Consider the following 16,913-nt stretch of genomic DNA (forward strand, 5'->3'; position numbering starts at 1 on the left):
TGTGTGTCAAGGCTGTTTACTGGACTGAAAAAAAGCCACTGCTCTGATGAGAAGGCGGGGGTTTTGTTCATAAGTACTGGTCTGAGTTCTGTCTGGACTATGTCCCCACACAGGTACCCGGGTGCTTCCTGCTGCCCTGGCTGAGTCAGCCTCTTTTGTTTTTAGGTACTGTCCCACCTGTAAGAAGCACCAACAGGCAACAAAAAAGTTTGATTTGTGGTCTTTGCCCAAGATCCTGGTGGTTCATCTCAAACGTTTCTCCTATAACAGATACTGGCGGGATAAACTGGACACAGTTGTGGAATTCCCAGTAAGGTGGGTGTCTACACGGGTGCTGATAAGGCGAGAGGATATTGAATTAGGTTGTATATTACTTGGCTCTGGGAAGTTGACTTATGGAGCAATCCTGCCCTCCCCTACTAGTAGGAAGAAATCACTCCTAGAAGAGTCCTGCTGACTGCGTCCCTGCGGATCCGCTTGGAGCCTCTCACACCAGTCTGGCCAGCTTCTCTGGTCCATTGTTGCTGTCAGGGAACCTGGCTTCAGCCAGGGCAGCACAGGCTGTCCTGTTTCTCATTAGCCTACCCAAGGGAACTAATGCTGGCTGTGGTTTCCAATGCTTGTAATCCCTTGCTGAGGCAGGAGGATCATTGATTGAGCTCAAGGCCACTGCTGCAGTTAAAAAATTTATTTACCCTTTTTTTGTTTTGTGTTTTGGTGTTTTGGTTTTTCACATTTGTTTTTTTTTTTTTCCTCTCCCGGAGCTGGGGACCGAACCCAGGACCTTGCGCTTCCTAGGCAAACGCTCAACCACTGAGCCAAATCCCCAACCTGGTGTTTTGGTTTTTCGAGACAGAGTTTCTCTTTGCAGCTCTGGCTGTCCTGAAATTCATTCTTTGCCTCCTGAGTGCTGGGATTGAAGCCTGTGCTGCAGTGCCTGGCTTTTTTATTTTTTACTTTTTCTGTATTTTTGAAAATTTCATAATGGGCTGGTGAGACTAGACAGCTCATTGAGTGAGAATTCTTGACACACAAGCCTGCTGACCTGGATTTGTTCCCAGACTCAGGGTAGAAGGAGAGAATCAACGCCTAAAATTCGTCCCAGCTCTTCCTGCAGTGTGCAATTCCGTGTCAATTGCCTGAAGCGTCCAAGAAAGATCTTTTTAAGTTTATGAACGGAGATGTTAATGTTGCCAGTGTTGGACTCTGTACTGAATCCACATGGTAGGAAGAGCGGTAGGTTCACACCTGAGTCATAGTAAAAGTTTGAGAACCCTGAAATGATTCTTTTTACCTGATTACTTTGAACCAGGGGTGATTGGTCACTGACAGCTGTCACTCTAAAGCAGGTTTCTTTACATAATAGGATAGGATATTATTTATTATATTATTATTATTATAGGATTTATTATCCTATTTAATAATAGGATAGTAAAAGCTTAGGTGAAACCTATTCTGTGAGTTTACCTCTTTTTAGAGTATGGTAGCAAGGTAAACTGACTTTCTCAACTAGAGGCTTAGGGAGTAAGGCCTGAGGCCTCATTTTTAGAAGAGAACTGAGATGTGGCTGAATCCTTGGCTGCTGCTGCTAACACTGATCAAGCCACCTAGTGGTCAGCGCTGGAGACCTGAGATGGTGAATTTCTGAGTATGCAGAAAGTACAAACCAAGCAGTGTCCAAATTATTTAAAAACGACAGAGGTCCAGGCTATGCGGACTGTCACCCTAGGTTCCTCCATGATCGGTGGAAGGCAGCATGAGTCTTTAGCCGCCAGGCTTATTAGATCTGACAGACTGACTACCCTGTGGGGTAGGAACTTAGGGGGACCGGCCTGCCTCGGCTAGGCAAAGAGGGGCAATCAACTCCCCAGGACCTGCTTTTCCACAATTTGGGCTGCGTACTGTGAACAGTAAAGGTAAAGTGAAGTGTTTAGCCCAGTGGCCCACATTGCTGCATTTAAAGCCACCCGGGTGGTGGTCTTATGTGCCTGCTTATGTGCCCGCCATCTTCTTGGGAGGAGATTAGATGCTGCTAGAAGCTGACTGGTCTCTCTGTCATGAAAACATTTTTATTAAACATTTTAAATACCATCTTTTGCAGATCTCTGAAGTGTTAGAGGACCATCAATTAACTGTATCTAAACAAATTCTGCTTGTCTCTAGTTACTTGTTTTCTGCTTAACTTTGAAAACATATGCTGGAAGCTTATTTCTGGTATTTATTATATCAGTACTTAGCATGATTATGTTTCTGAACACATTAAAGAATTTGATCATTTATAAGGTGACTGACCATTAACTTGCATGTCTTAATTATTTACAGTTAGCTTATATAAGGTTAGGACTTTACAGCTTTATCCCTGTTTAGTTTGAGCCTTAAAAATTACAGTTTTTTAATTGAAGCTCTATATAAGACTTTGAATCATAGATAAGGTCCATAAGGAGGCTAGAAACTTCACTGATCCTAAAAACAGACTCAGTAAAGAGGCCAGGATAGACATCTGTGGTGAGAAAGGCAAAGTTTACCTCAGACTGCCATGGGATCTCCAGGGTAAATGAGACCTTGAGAAGGGACTGAAGGGGCCTAGAGGCCCTCATTGACTATGACAAGTTAACAGGCTCCAGTCCTGTCAGCGGCTTCCCTCAAACTTAAATACACAATAATAACAAAAAGTTTCAACATCCAACAACACTTTCCACAGCCTCTGACATTTAACTTACTGTGGCCTTGTGTGCACTTTAGTCAGTCACAGCCTCCTTACTCAGGCTCTGCATTCCTCTTTGGCATCTCCTTCCCCTGTCGCAACCCCATGGGGTATGATAGCGCCATGACCGTCTTCTAGTTTCTGCTCTGACAGTCACTCACTCTGCCTTGGTGCAGACTTTGAGTGTTGTGTGGGGTGAGAGGGTTGCTGGGTTACACTGACTTCGAGTTTGCCATATTTACGGGCTGTTACGTCTTTACGCAGAGCTCTGAACATGTCCGAGTTTGTGTGTGACCGGGCAGCAAGGCCTTATGTCTATGACCTGATTGCTGTGTCCAATCACTATGGAGCCATGGGGGTTGGTCACTGTAAGTATTGGCATCTGCTTCCTTCTGAGGTATGGAAAGGCCCACGAGTGTCCCTCAGCCTCTTCCTAGAAGCTCCTGGCTTGGTTTTTAGTCTCCCAGCCACTCTGTCCTCCCTGCCTCCCTTTCTCCTCCATTGTAGATTCCCATGCATTTAACTGTTACTGTGCTGGCCCGGGCTCATCGTGTAGCTCAGCCAGGATAGCCTTGGCTTCCTTGGAGGGAATCACAGGTGTGCACCACCACGCTGGGACTACTCAGGGAGCTCTGCTAAGGAAGGGCGTGACAAAACATTGAACTCTTTGTTTATTTTGGTTTTTCAAGTCAGAGTTTCTTTGTGTAGCCCTAGCTGTCATGGAACTAACTCTGTAGACCTGTGTTTCGGAGCAGAACACTGTGGTTTGGGTGCATGATCAAAGAATTCTTAGCCATTTCCAAATAAAGTTATTACAGAGAAGTGTCCCTAATAATTTAAAACATCTACACAAAATTAGTGCCTGTAATTACTGAAGTATCTCAGCCCTACAAAACCAAAACGTGGAGAAAATGCAATGATGCAGAGCCCTGAAGGAGAAATGCCAAAATGAGTTTATTTTTGGTTTGGTTTTGAGACAGGATCTCACCATCCAGGCCAGACTGGCTTGTAACTTGCCAGGTAGGCCTTGATGGCCTCTAACTCATGTTCTTTTCATCCTAGACACTTAAGTGCTAAGATACAGGCCCGCATCACCGAACCTGGCAAAATAGTACTTTTCTTCTTTTGCTCTATTTCCCAGAATTTCTATAACACTTAGGTTCACTAAGACTGTGTTTTAGTTACAACTGAACCCTGCTTTAAGAGGGCATTGTTTCACCCCAGTGCTGGGATGAAATTTGGAGCCTTTTGAGTCCTAGATAAGTAGTGCTGGGCCAAGCTTCATCTGCAGCCCACCTCCCCAGAGTTTCAGCCACAGAGAAGAGCATTTAAAGCCACTCGTGCACATCCCTGCTCTGCTGACCCAGTGAGCACTGTTTCCTAAGCAAAGCCCCCTGCTGGCTCCAGTGCTCTGCTGAAGGTAGCGCAGCCATCTACTCCTGTTTTGTTTTTTTTAAATCTTAGCAGCATCAGCTTTTTCTCTAAGCCCTTCTGGGGCTCTGAATTATATTCGTGGCCATCTTTCTTTGTATGGGGTACTGGTGAAAATCTCAGGCAAATGCTCTAGCACTATATTGTGACTCCAGCACTGTCACAGCTGTCGAGTGGACACCAGGGCAGCTGGGAGATAGCTCAGTAGTGGAGAACTCAGAGGACCTGAGTTAAGTCCCAGGACCCGTGTCAGGTGGCTCACAGGTGCCTGTACCTCGAACTGCAGGGTCTACCACCACCTGTGACATCTGTGGGTCCCTCCATGTAATCAAATAATAAATTTTTATTTAGAAATAGACAAAACTAAGTGTGGTGGCATACCTTGTTAGCACTTGGGAGGCAGAAGCAGATGGATCTGAGGTCAAGACCAGTCCTGGCCACAGAGTGAGTTTCAGAAATATACACTAGGGTAACAAGGTGCCTCAGCAGGCAAAGACACTGCCACACAAGCCTGGTGACCCGAGTTCAAGTCCAAGAACCCTAAAAAAGTAGAGAACTGACCCCACAGAGTTAACCTCTGACGCCCACACACAAATGTCATGGCACATGTGTGTACACACACAGCTTTAAAAATTAACACTAAGTAGGTCTGTTTTGTTGATTAGTGTCCCAAAATTATAGGCGACCTCGGTCTCTGACTGGGCTGTGCTTACCTTTCAAGCTTTTCCAAAAGATCCAGGTGGGAAAAATGATGAATTATTTCCACTGGGCTGTTGTGGCATACGACTTTAATCCCAGTGGGGGGCAGAGGCAGGAGGATCTCTGAGTTCCGGGACAGCCATGGGTACACAGAGAAACCGTGTTTTGAAAAAAAACAAAAACAACACAAAACCATGAGCCACAGGGGCTGAGGGTTTATTTAGCTCGGTCGTTGTGCTCTTGCCAAGCAAGCACAAGGCCCTGAGTTTGGTGCCCTAATCTCCAGGGAGGAAATAAAAAGAACTAAATTATAGTTACTTATATGTATGTGCATATTTTTTAAATTAGTTCTATAATTTGGTGGTGGTGGTTTTCTGTGTCTGACATGGTCTCACTGTGCAACCCTACCCAGACTTGACCAGGATGGCCTTGAACTTGGAGGCAGTGCTCCTGTCTGTGCTTCCTGAGTGGATACACACTGGTTACACATTATTCTTAATTTTAGTATTAATATTTTGGGTATGAACATGTGCATGTATTTAGTGCTAGCCTAGTAAAGTAACCAGATTCATTGTTTTTGATGGCCGTTAGAGCATTGTTTTGCCTTGGCAGATACTGCATATGCGAAGAACAGACTGAATGGGAAATGGTATTACTTTGATGATAGCAGTGTGTCCCTGGCCTCTGAGGATCAGATAGTGGTGAGTAACTTCCCAGATGCCTGCTCTTCCCTGGTACCTCAACAAATAAACCAAAGGTTCCCTCAAGCCAGGTCCTTACCTCATCATGTGCCAGGGATCTGAGTGGAGGAGAGTAGACTTCTGGATCTTCCAGTGCAGAAGCTCAGTGTTCCTTGAGGTACTACAGTGCACCTGCATTTCCACACAGCTGTGGCAGTGGCATCAGGAGGCAGCTAATAAACTGTCTTTAGGGCTGCCCCTGGACAGGATCTGCATGGCAAGGTGGCAGATTCCTGAGGGGACAACTGTCAACTCCGTCACTCAGTCAGGGCTCTTGCTTATCGAGATAGTATCTCTCTATCTCTTTTAGCCTCAAACTTAGGGTAATTCTCCTGCCTCTGCTTCTTGGGTGCTGGTATTACAGGTGTGTATCACCACATTCGGTTTAAAGTTGATTTTCTGAGATAGGGGTCCATTCTGAAGCCCAGACTGGCCTCTCCCTCTCTTTGCTGGGATTACAGGCGGTGGGGTAAGGGTGGAATGTTTTATTATCAGTGAACGGACCCCATTCCTTGTGTTTTAGACGAAGGCCGCCTACGTGTTGTTTTACCAGCGTCGGGATGACGAGTGTCCCAGCACCTCCTCGCCTGCCAGCTTCCCGGGTTCTGATGGAGGGGCGAAGCCCAGCAGCTCACAGCAGGACTTGGGGGAAGAGGAGGCTTACACCATGGACACCAACTGACGCTGACTCTGTGACCTGCCACCCCGCAGCACCAGTGTCCTCCCCAGAATACCTTGGCACTCTGAAGACCACTCGTATCAATCTAAACCAGATGAAGAAATTACCTTCTTTTATGAGAAGAGGAAGGAAAAACAAAAAACAAACAAACAAAAAAAAAAAAACAACCCTGCTTTCTCTGAAGGGTTCAGAGGCTGAATTATTTTTTTCTTTTAAACGGGTGGTGAGATAAAACCTGTAGAGCTGAAATGTGGGGTGGATTTGGTGCACAGTGGCGCATGTCTCGCAGACTACAAAGACTGGAGAGGAACATCCTGTGAGGAGTAGTGCAGCCATGAAGACCCGCCTGCAGGGCTGCTCTGAACTCCTGGGTTTGGGATTCTGGTGCCCACACTGCTCACCCCAGTAGTCTGGCCACAGTAAACCAAGCCTCCAGTAAATTCGATGTTGTCCTCAAGTTCTTTACTGTTCATTGAGATGGGCTTACAGGTTTTTCTGTTTGTTTTTTTCCCCCCGGAGCTGGGGACCGAACCCAGGGCCTTGCGCTTGCTAGACAAGCACTCTACCACTGAGCTAAATCCCCAACCCCAGGGCTTAAAGTTTTTTAAACAGTCACTGAAACCGTTTCTATTCTCTTGTTCTCAGAATTTCCAGCCTTCTTCCCGGTTATGAATTGAAGTTACTATTGGGGTATTGTTTTCAGTTTCTCACAGAACCCTAGAAGTTCTGTCCCCCACTGCCCGTGATAAAGTGATTCTATGTAGAACTTTCATTAGCTCTCCCTTCAAAGTTTATTCATAAAACTGGGTGCAGTGTGTGGATTGTTTCTCCATGTTAGCTTCAGAACAACACGATGGGTGTTTTTCAGATTTCCAGACATTTTAGTTAATGAGGTTTAAGAAAATATTTAGACCCCCTCAAGACCGGATTCTCTTCCGCCTTACTCCCTGGCCTACTAACAGGCCAGCCCTGGAGCCTTTGTTTCCCTTTGTGGTCATGTGAGCCTTGACCGACCTTTAACCTAGTAGGTGGGGGTTGGGAGTCACTGGTCTTCGAACGTGGACTCAGTGACCGTTGGGCACTCGTGTGCGGCAACGGCTGGGTGAGGACTCAACGGGGCCCCTTCCAGCCTAGGCTGGCCATAGTTTGGGAATCCAGACAGCAACTGGGCGCAGAAATGGGCGGAGGGAAAGGCTTAGCGGCCAACGGGCTAAGGAAGCTCTGGGGCCGAGGCGGGGCATCTCGGACCCGCCCCCCGTGACCTAGGGTCCTCTGAGAATGGCGGGTGATACTCCCCTCTCAGAGGAAAAAAACGAAGGATGATGTTGTATAACTGTAGCTGAAACTCGAAATTGGGGTTGGATCTCAGCTTCTTGTATAGAAGCATTATTCTCACGTTGCTCCGTGCATGTGAAATTATTACTTAATAAAAAAAGGCATGGTCACTTTTAGGGAAATGTCTGAAAAACTACGAAGATGCAGAAAGGAGCTGACTGCTGCCATAGACCGAGCTTTTGAAGGAGTCAGGCATTCTCAGGAGTGCACTGCCCAGCAGAGGCTGGACGTCCCGTCGCTCACTTCCCTACCGGTACACAGGCTCCTCTGCAGAAACCCACTGGCAGCTTGCCCCTCTGCTGCCCCATGCCCTGGCACCTCATGTGCTCCCGAGAATGAGAACCCTGCCTTTGGGCCACACCATATTCCAGTTAATGCAAAACCCCAGCCTCTATACCCCAAAAGAAAGCCTCTGACCAGCAAAGAAAATGTCTTGATGCACTCCTCCATTCTGGCACGTGAAAGACAGTTTTGGAGAGCTGCGGGAGATGGGGAAAACTGGAGAAAAGAGAGTTTAAGGTGATTCTCGTTTGATAGCTTACCTGAAACAGTTGTTTGTTTAAAAACAAAGTTGAAAATCCCAGATCTGATTGATGACTAAGCTAGCCTCCTCTTGGGAGTGCTGAGTGTACACAAGAAATTCATGTTTTTTAGAATGTGGGCCAGCAAACAGTTTTTGTTTAGGCTGAAAGCCTGGTTATTATCCAGTCCTGGAGACTACTGTACTAAGGGGTAATCGATGTTTGACTATTTTTTTTTTTTTTTTTTTTTTGGTTCTTTTTTTCGGAGCTGGGACCGAACCAGGGCCTTGTGCTTCCTAGGTAAGCGCTCTACCACTGAGCTAAATCCCCAGCCCCCGATGTTTGACTATTTTTAAATTTGTGGGTGGTGCCAAGGATTGAATCAAAGGCCTCATGCAAGGACAAACACTGTACCAGTGATCCATGCCTTAGCCATGTTTTGTCTGGTTTTATACTTTGAGGATTTTTCCCTAAGTTTTTTAATGTTTGTATTTTGTACATGAGGATGTTTCACCTGCAGAGGCCAGAAGGCTATGGCATCCACTGGAACTAGAGTTAGGACATTTGTTAGCTGCCGTGTGGGCACCTCAGATGTACAAGAGCAGCCGGTACCGCTCAACCGCTGAGCCAGCCATCTGCAGCTGCCATGATTAGTCTGTGCATGCGTGCGTGCGTGTGTGTGTGTGTGTGTGTGTGTGTGTGTGTGTGTGTGGCAGCAGTGTGCTTACAGAAGTCAAAGGGAGCCTTGCAGGAGTGGACTCTCTGTTCTGTGGGTTCAGGAAGCCAACTCAGGTTGTCACCCTGGCATCGCTGAGTCATTTTGCCAACGTGTTGCTTTTTTAAGACAGTCTCGTGTAGACCAGCTGGTTTCAGCTCCTGTGTAACTTTGAGAGCCAGGGCACTAACTAGCCTCCACCTGCCTTTGCCGCACTTAAGGCCATGCCTAAGCCCTGCTTCCTGGACTTACCTTTGTTTTTGTTTCGCTCCTGTCTTAACTTTTTGGTAGCTGGGTGGTGGTGGCAAAGACCTTTAATCCTGGCCCTTGGACTGTCTCCTTTAGGCCTATTAAGTAGCTACAAACTGCTTCATCCCAGGCCTCTTGACCATGTGCTATGACTTAAATGTCTGAAGGAATTGAGAAGCCATTTAACTGCAAGTATGTGTGTGGGTTTCATAAAGATGAACACAGCGTGTAATGGGGATGGGTCATTACGATGTAGTTCTCAGTTTCTCCACTGACTTAGCAGTTTCTGATATTGTCATAGCATGAATAGTGGTCACCAGTACATTTTTAGTCTTAGCTGACATGACAGCGAATGTCTTGAATCCCAAGCACTCAGGAGGCAGAGGCAGGTTTAACACAGTAAGTTCCAGGCCAGCCAGAACTTACATACACGTGAGGACCTTGTTTCAAAAACAAACCAGTTGTAGTCTGGATTTTCTGAAGTTTTTCAATATTTTCCTGAAAGAATATCTAATTCCCCATCTTCTCCCCCGAACCCCACCCCGGATCTGGTCTGCAGGAAGGGTATGGAGAGAGAGTTAAAAGCTGACCCACATATGCCGCTCAGCAGTTCTAGCCAAGAGGTCACACAGGATCTGCTAGACATGATTGGTAAGTATTACCCTGTCTCATAATGATGTGGGGTCCCTGAAGGAACAAAGAGCAGCCTCCAGATTTTAGTCCTTGAATGCACAGCTGCAAAAAAGTGGGCTATAGGCCTATCTGGGGTGTAAAACAATTGTGGAAGAAACCTTCCTTGTAGCTGTGGGAAGTGGCACTTGCCTTTCATTCCAGCACTCAGAAGGCAGAGGCAGACAGATCTGTAGGAATTTGAGGCCAGCCTGGTCTCCAAATTGTTTCAGATCAGCCAAGGTTTCAGACTGAGATACTGTTAGAAAAAAAAATAAAACTTATTATCTCCCTTAGAGGTAGACAGTTAGCATAGTACTCTATGTCCTGTTTTTGAATGTTAATTTTATTAATATTTAATTGTATGTCCATGTGTCTTAAGTGTGGGTGTGTGCGTGTGAGTGTAGATGTTCCCAGAGGCTGGAACTATTGCATCCTTCCGGGGCTCATGAGCCACCACGCATGGGTGGGGATAAACGAGGTCCTTTGCAGAGCAGCAAGGGTTACTTGCTGATGAGGTCTCTCGAGCCCCAGTTTTCTCTTTTAAAAAATTCACTATTAATCTAGGCATGAGTTGAAGATCATTTTATGTGTATAAGCATTTTGCCTGCTTGTATGTATTTACAGCTAAGACGTGTCTGTGTCCATAGAGGCCAAAAGGGGTGTTGGGATTCCCTGGGACTAGAATTTCAGAGTTGTGAGCCAATGCAGGTGCTGGGAACTGAACCCATGTCTTCTGCAAGAACAGCAAGTCCTCTTCACAGAGAGCCATCTCTCTGTTCCCCACCCTCACTCTTTGTCACTGTTTTGTTCAGAGCTCCCTAAGGCTGTGCTGAGCTTTTCTATTTCAAACAGGCCTGGCTGCATAGCCGGGCTAAGTTAAAATTTTCCTGTTGATTCCTCTGAATATTGGGATTATCGGTGTGCACTGCCACACCCAGCAGTTGGACATCTATTCTACAAACATTGGTTATCTGTGTGCTCTGTACCTGTGTGCCCTGTTTCTAAATGACTGTCACACAGTGGACCAGCAGCTCCTGATGGTGGTACTGGGGTGGTTACAGACCCTCAGGCATTGCCAAAGCTACACACATGGAAAAATGACCAGGTTAGAAAGGGCCCAGAGGGAGACCCCAGAACCTTTGTGACTTTGGAGGATCGACGGTCTCTGACTGTTGCTTCCATCGTCACCTCCTTAGACCTCACCAGCACCAGTCCACACGCGTGTTCCCTGAAGGACCCTGCTCTTCAGACCATAGGTCGGGGAGTTGTGTGTGATCAAGCCTGTGTGTTCAATTCATACCAATAATTGGGGCAGATGAATTCTGGGGTAAAGAGGTCTCGGCCCACCTCACCCTGGTGCGTGCTTGTCTCCCTGGGACAGGAATGCTCAGTCTGCAGTCACAGTGGGCAGGCAGCCATTCTCTATTCACGGTGTGTGTGTGTGTGCCCGCTAGCTTGTGGGTATCAGGCTAGGCAGGTTCTTTCACGAGTTATGTGGTTTTTATTTTATGTCTGGACTGTCCTCAGAAACTTCTAAGTAGACCGGTAAAGCTGTGTGTCCTTGTCTCCTTGTTGTTTTAAGACCATACAAGTATCCGAACTATTGAAGAACTGGCTGGAAAACTAGAATTTGAAAACGAGTTGAACCGTGTGTGTGGACGCTGCCAGGATTCACCCTTCAAGGAGGAAGCCTGGGCCCTGCTTGTGGATGAGAGTCCGCAGAAGGCTTTGGATTCTGACCCCAGTAGCCTCAAGCAGGCTTTGGATGATCAGAACATTGTGGAGACTGTTCTGGACTTGGAAGAGGACTACAACTTGATGACCTCTTTCAAATACCAAATAGAGTGAGGAGAGTCAGCAGCCACAGTGGTTCTCACAAGGGGTTGGCAGAGCCTGAAGCCACCCCTGTCTAATTTCTGCTGAATCCCATTTTGAGCTGAGAGCCCAGGTTTTAATATTGTTATTTTGAAATGTTTGGAGTGTTTTGGACTTGACATTTTTTAAAGTGTGTTAGAGGCTGTACCTCTGTTCTGCTCTTTGTCCTTGTATTCTTTTAAATGAAACCCTGGAAAAATACAGGGACCATAAAAAGGATGGGTTTGTTACCTGGGACTAACCCATCACAGGTAAGCATCACGCAAGAGCCAGGCTCAAACCGAAGTTTGACTTGGGCCCTGTTCTCTACACACACTGCACTCAGGGTTCCCTGTCTCCTGCTTGTGCCCATGCTTGCCTCAAGTCCCCAGCCCTACCCTACACAGAGCAATGCCTCTCTGCACAGGTCTGCTGGGATCAGTTCTGGTAGGATCCACCCAGGCTGCCTCCTTTAGGACATTCCCATGAGGTCTGTCCCTAAGTAATCCCCCAGAGGTTTACCTGTCCCCTCACTCTTGACCACCTCATCCCACCATGAGTAGTTCTACAGCACAGACTTTGCTGAGCCGAGAGAGTGTGGAGAACCAGGTTATGGCCCCAAGGTTACCATAGAAAGAAGTGGTGGTAGCGAGATGACTCAGCGTGTCCCATGCAGTTATTTTTAACGGCAGTTTGGCTCAGTGGTCCTCGCATGATGAGGCAGCTACCACTTCAGCATTCACGCCCTCACCTGGCAGTCTCTCAGCACATGTAGCCACTCTGTCACATGGACCAGCCTCCCAGAGGAGTGCTAACCGGATTCCAACCAGAGATGTTCATTGGTACTGCCTGCCTGAGGCAAGAGAAAAGGAAAGTGGAACCAGTGGCTTTTGTTGGCTAACTGCCATTTAATCCCTGCAGGAGGTAGCGTATTCAAACACTCCCAACCTGTGGGGCGAGAGGTGGCACTGAATGCTCACAGTGTCCAACATCTCTGCTCAGGTTGTTCTAGATGGAGGGGTGTCAGCCTACATGAGATTCAGATTCATAAGCCACTGCCTGGCTTAAGTAGATGTGGACTTCGTTTTGCTTTTGTTTTTTGTTTTTTTCTTTTTTAAAGATTTATTTATTATATAGAGGGCATCAGATCCTGTTACAGATGGTTGTGAGCCACCATGTGGTTGCTGGGATTTGAACTCAGGACCTTGAGAAGAGCAGTCAGTGCTCTTAACCACTGAGCCATCTCTCCAGCCCCCTGCTTTTGTTTTTTGAGAGTGTATATATCCCTGGGTGTCCTAGCACTCTCTAGGCTGGCTTTGGACTCACGACGATCTGCCGTGGTCTGCCAAAGCTGTGTACTAGGCAGTGTGGAAGTTGAATTCCTGCCCTTCTTACCCCATCACTGCTCTGAAGACTGAATTAGATCTGATTACTCTTCCTCCAAAGACTAAAGGAAAGAAGACCTAACCAATCCTGAAACTTATCCCCAGTGATGTCACAAAGCTGTCAGCAAACAAGCAGACTGGTGTGCACACTGGTAATCAGAAGTCTAAGGCAGGAGAATAGCATGTTCAGAATGGTTTATGTAGTGAGGCCAAAAAATAGAGGGCTGGCGAGATGTCCGAGCAGCTAAGAGTATTTGCCACTGCAACCCCAGGGACTCCAGAGGCCTCCTGGTCTCCTCTAGCACTTGTATTCATGTGACACATGTGACACACTACAAGTCTCTCACTGGGGTGGGGGTGGTGCATCCCAGCAGTCAGAGGCAGACAGATCTGAGTTCAATACCAGCCTGATCTACAGAATGAGTTCCAGGACAGGAACACAAAGAGACCAGTCACATCAGGTATGGAGAGGACAGACCAGGACAAATCAAATAAAAAAAAAATCCTAAAGGATGTAGGTATGGTGGCTAAATGCCTCGAATTCCAGCACTTGGGAGATTAAGTGCTAAGGAGTCCACAATCATCCTTGACTACATCGTGTGTGGGTCTCACTCTCTGGGTCTTGATTCCCTTAGAGTTGAACGAGCCTCTTACAGGTTCACATATCAGGTATCCTGCTTATCAGACATTTCCATTTCATTTTTTTTTTTTTCTTTTTTTGGAGCTGGGGACCGAACCCAGGGCCTTGCGCTTCCTAGGTAAGCGCTCTACCGCTGAGCTAAATCCCCAGCCCCTCCATTTCATTTTTTTAAAGATTTATTTTATCTGAGTACATTGTTGCTCTCTTCAGACACATCAGAAGAGGGCATTACTGGATCCCATTACAGATGGTTGTGAGCCACCATGTGGTTGCTGGGAGTTGAACTCAGGACCTTTGGAAGAGCAGTCAGTGCTCTTAACCACTGAGCCATCACTCCAGTCCCGACATTTCCATTTCAAACAAACCACAGTTATGACATAATGGAAATGCTACGGCGGGGGTCAGCACAACACATATGATGTAATGGAAATGTTACGGTTGGGGGTCAGCACAACACAAACTGTATTAAAGGGTCATAGCGTTGGGAAGGTTAGGAACCATAGTGTACAGGACAAAGCTGAGAAAGAATGCTTCTTATCTGTGATATGCCTGCAAAACCCACAGTCCTAAGTCTATAACCACGAGGCAAATGTTAGACAAACCCAAACAAGAGGATATTCTAGGATTTTCAGAACTTCAGGATTTTCCAAGGTCATAGAAAAAGAATTCAAAACTGCCGGCCTCCAGGGACTAGGAAGACAACAGCACAGCACTTGGATCCTGGAGTGCAGCTAAAATGGTGAAGGGTATCAGTGCAATGAGTGAGACCTACGTGAAGGCTGGTTACTGTAGTGACAGTTTCCTGGTGACAAATAAGTGTATGTCCACACTGAAGAAGCCAGGCAGACTAGGCTGTGCTCTGCACAGGTCAACATCATGGCCCCAGAGTTCCTGGTAGGAGCCAGGGTGTCTTCCCTGTCCACATTCTGTCCTATCCCTTATCTTTGCAGTTTCTATGCCATCATTAGACTTTCTAGTTTTCTGTCTCTGTCTCTTAGGCCACTGTCTCTAGGGTACTGGAAGCTTCTGTTTCTCTAGCGCTGTGAATCTATCTCTGTGATATTGTGGGTTTCTAAACTTCATGATCTCTCTCCTGGTTTTTTTGTCTTCTGGGGCTTAGGGTATCTCAGTTTCTGTCTCCCTTCCCTGCTCCTCCCTCAGGGGAACAGGGCTTTTCTGGTCCACCATAGCTGCACTGCTGGCTTCTGGGGGAAAGGAAAAAGCCAGGCAGAGAACACTCCTGCTCACTATAGTTTACGCTTTCTATAATCCTAAAGTTACCCCAAAACTTAACATTTAAAAATGCAATCAATTCCCACCTGTTACAAATTTAAGTGGGGGTTGGGGATTTAGCTCAGTGGTAGAGCGCTTGCCTAGGAAGCGCAAGGCCCTGGGTTCGGTCCCCAGCTCCGAAAAAAAGAACCCAAAAAAAAAAAAAAAAAAAAAAAAAAAAAAATTTAATAATGAAATAAAAAAAAAAAAAAAAAAGGAATAAAAAAAAAAAAAAAAAAAAAAAAAAAACATTTTCTGGGGGCAGTTGGGGATTTAGCTCAGTGGTAGAGCACTTGCCTAGGAAGCGCAAGGCCCTGGGTTCGGCCCCAGCTCCGAAAAAAAGAACCAAAAAAAAAAAAAAATATTTTCTATTTTTATCTACACTAGACATACCTCATTTCAGTATAAAGTCGTGTGTGTCTGCAGGTCAATCCCAGAGCTCAGGCCTGGCGAGCACTTCTCACTGAGCTTCACCCCAACCCTAATCCTCATCACCATCAATCACCCATGGACACTGTCACTAGGTTCCTATCCGCCATCAACTGTCCACACACGATGCCTGCAGGACATCCTCGGGCTGGATGTTGAAGGTCTCACAAACCCAAGTCCTAGTTGAGTTCATGGGTCAAGGTCTAGTCTCCGTCAAGGCTTTGAAGGATGAAGACAGAACCCTAACCACGGAACCTTTTGAAGGGACAGGTTTTGTTTTTGTTTATGGTGGAGTTACTGGCCCTCGGGAATGTGGACCCAATGCAAATTAAGGAAGGATAATCCAGGCTCCCTCTGGCCAGAAGGTAAGTTTTCCTTTAGTAAAGGTTTTATATGAAAACTAGATTTAGGAAATAAGGAATTCATTTTAAATATCATTCAAACGGGGAATATTTCTCCTCGCCGTGCAAACAGATTCTTGGCAACGTTGGTGAGTATTAAGTCTCAGACACAGCAGCCCCAGATTAAGGGGGCCTAGGACCTCCTCCTCACCGGTTTACATCCCCTAGCTCACTAGTGGGCCTCTAAGTCCCTTCCTGCCTTTGTCATCTGCTCAGTGGGGAGGAAGAGGAATGGTTTTTCAGGAATTTGCTGAAGAGAATATAGAATCCTAGAACATAGCATTTAATACGACTAAAGGTTTTCAAGAGTCCAAAGCACTCATGATGTATGACAGTTGACCCTGGTCATGTCTGAAAAACTTGAAAACGTTTGACGTCATTCAGCTTCCCTCCCCCGCAGTTCATCCTGGCACACCAAACAATCACTGAATTGTTTCCGTGGAAACACCAGAGTGCAATTTGGATTACCAGGATCAAAATAGAAACAAGGCAAATTCAAGAATAAGTAGGCACAGTGGAACCTGCTGGCTGCAAACTGCAGATTCAGATCACAGCACACGGCAGATGAGGAGCTGGGCCCATCCGCCCCTGTGATTTCAGGTTCAACGCTGCATTCTCCCTCTACGCTAAATTCAAAGCTTTACACGTAGACTGGTTGACTGAGACAAGAAGGCAAGAGATAACCTACAGATGTTTCTAGAACAGAAGATTGTGTGGCTGAAGGAGCCTTAGGAAGGGCTGCTGCAGAGAGTTAAATAGCAGTGGGAAGGTAGACCAGGCAAGGGCAGAGCAACTGCTGTCAAGAGCTTGAAATTGGCACTGCCCTCAGGCCAAATGCATTAGTGTTCCCTACACTCCCAAGCACGCTGCCACCCTGGCTACCTACATCAATTTCAAGGCCCTGTAATTGAATGCCCTACCCAGGTGCCAGGGCACTGGTTAGCAAGTCTCTGCCTGTGCTAGAGGGGAAGCTCCATCAGGCACGAAGCCTGTCTTCTCATCTCTAGCTCTCCTGACTCTGCCAGCTTCTCCACTCGGGGACAATAAAGTACCTCTCGTTCTATTTCCCCCAACTCCTTGGTCTCCCCTTGAACTTTCCCCTTTGAACTTCAGAGAAGATTCCAGAAGGAAACAGGCAGGGCAGTTGGGGAGCCTGTGTCCCTCACCTCTGCAGGAACACCTTAGCA

General features: G+C 46.6%; 2 protein-coding genes across 2 annotated transcripts in view; both read left to right on the plus strand.

The window, feature by feature from the left end:
• Usp4 (ubiquitin specific peptidase 4) overlaps positions 1 to 6,710 on the plus strand; it is a 42,611-nt gene extending 35,901 nt beyond the window's left edge. The window contains exons 19-22 of the mRNA XM_032910624.1: positions 166 to 315; positions 2,969 to 3,072; positions 5,447 to 5,535; positions 6,098 to 6,710. Coding sequence (XP_032766515.1) covers positions 166 to 315; positions 2,969 to 3,072; positions 5,447 to 5,535; positions 6,098 to 6,256 — 502 coding nt within the window. The 3' untranslated portion in view covers positions 6,257 to 6,710. The remainder of the gene's footprint in view (positions 1 to 165; positions 316 to 2,968; positions 3,073 to 5,446; positions 5,536 to 6,097) is intronic.
• Positions 6,711 to 7,515: 805 nt separating this feature from the next.
• On the plus strand, positions 7,516 to 11,764 carry C8H3orf62 (chromosome 8 C3orf62 homolog). Its single transcript, XM_032910623.1, has 3 exons — positions 7,516 to 8,107; positions 9,633 to 9,724; positions 11,328 to 11,764. Exons 1-3 carry the CDS (start codon positions 7,692 to 7,694, stop codon positions 11,591 to 11,593), a joined length of 774 nt encoding a protein of 257 aa, XP_032766514.1. The 5' UTR covers positions 7,516 to 7,691; the 3' UTR covers positions 11,594 to 11,764.
• Positions 11,765 to 16,913: the final 5,149 nt, after the last annotated feature.

The sequence above is a fragment of the Rattus rattus genome, chromosome 8, assembly GCF_011064425.1.
Source record: "Rattus rattus isolate New Zealand chromosome 8, Rrattus_CSIRO_v1, whole genome shotgun sequence".
NCBI classification, from domain to species: domain Eukaryota; kingdom Metazoa; phylum Chordata; class Mammalia; order Rodentia; family Muridae; genus Rattus; species Rattus rattus.

Excerpts from the sequence above, each read along its gene's own strand:
- C8H3orf62 (XM_032910623.1), top strand. The coding sequence starts at position 7,692 with ATGGTCACTTTTAGGGAAATGTCTGAAAAACTACGAAGATGCAGAAAG. Across the intron at positions 8,108-9,632 it reads TGGAGAAAAGAGAGTTTAAG|GAAGGGTATGGAGAGAGAGT; the intron begins GTGATTCTCGTT and ends TCTGGTCTGCAG. Across the intron at positions 9,725-11,327 it reads GGATCTGCTAGACATGATTG|ACCATACAAGTATCCGAACT; the intron begins GTAAGTATTACC and ends TGTTGTTTTAAG.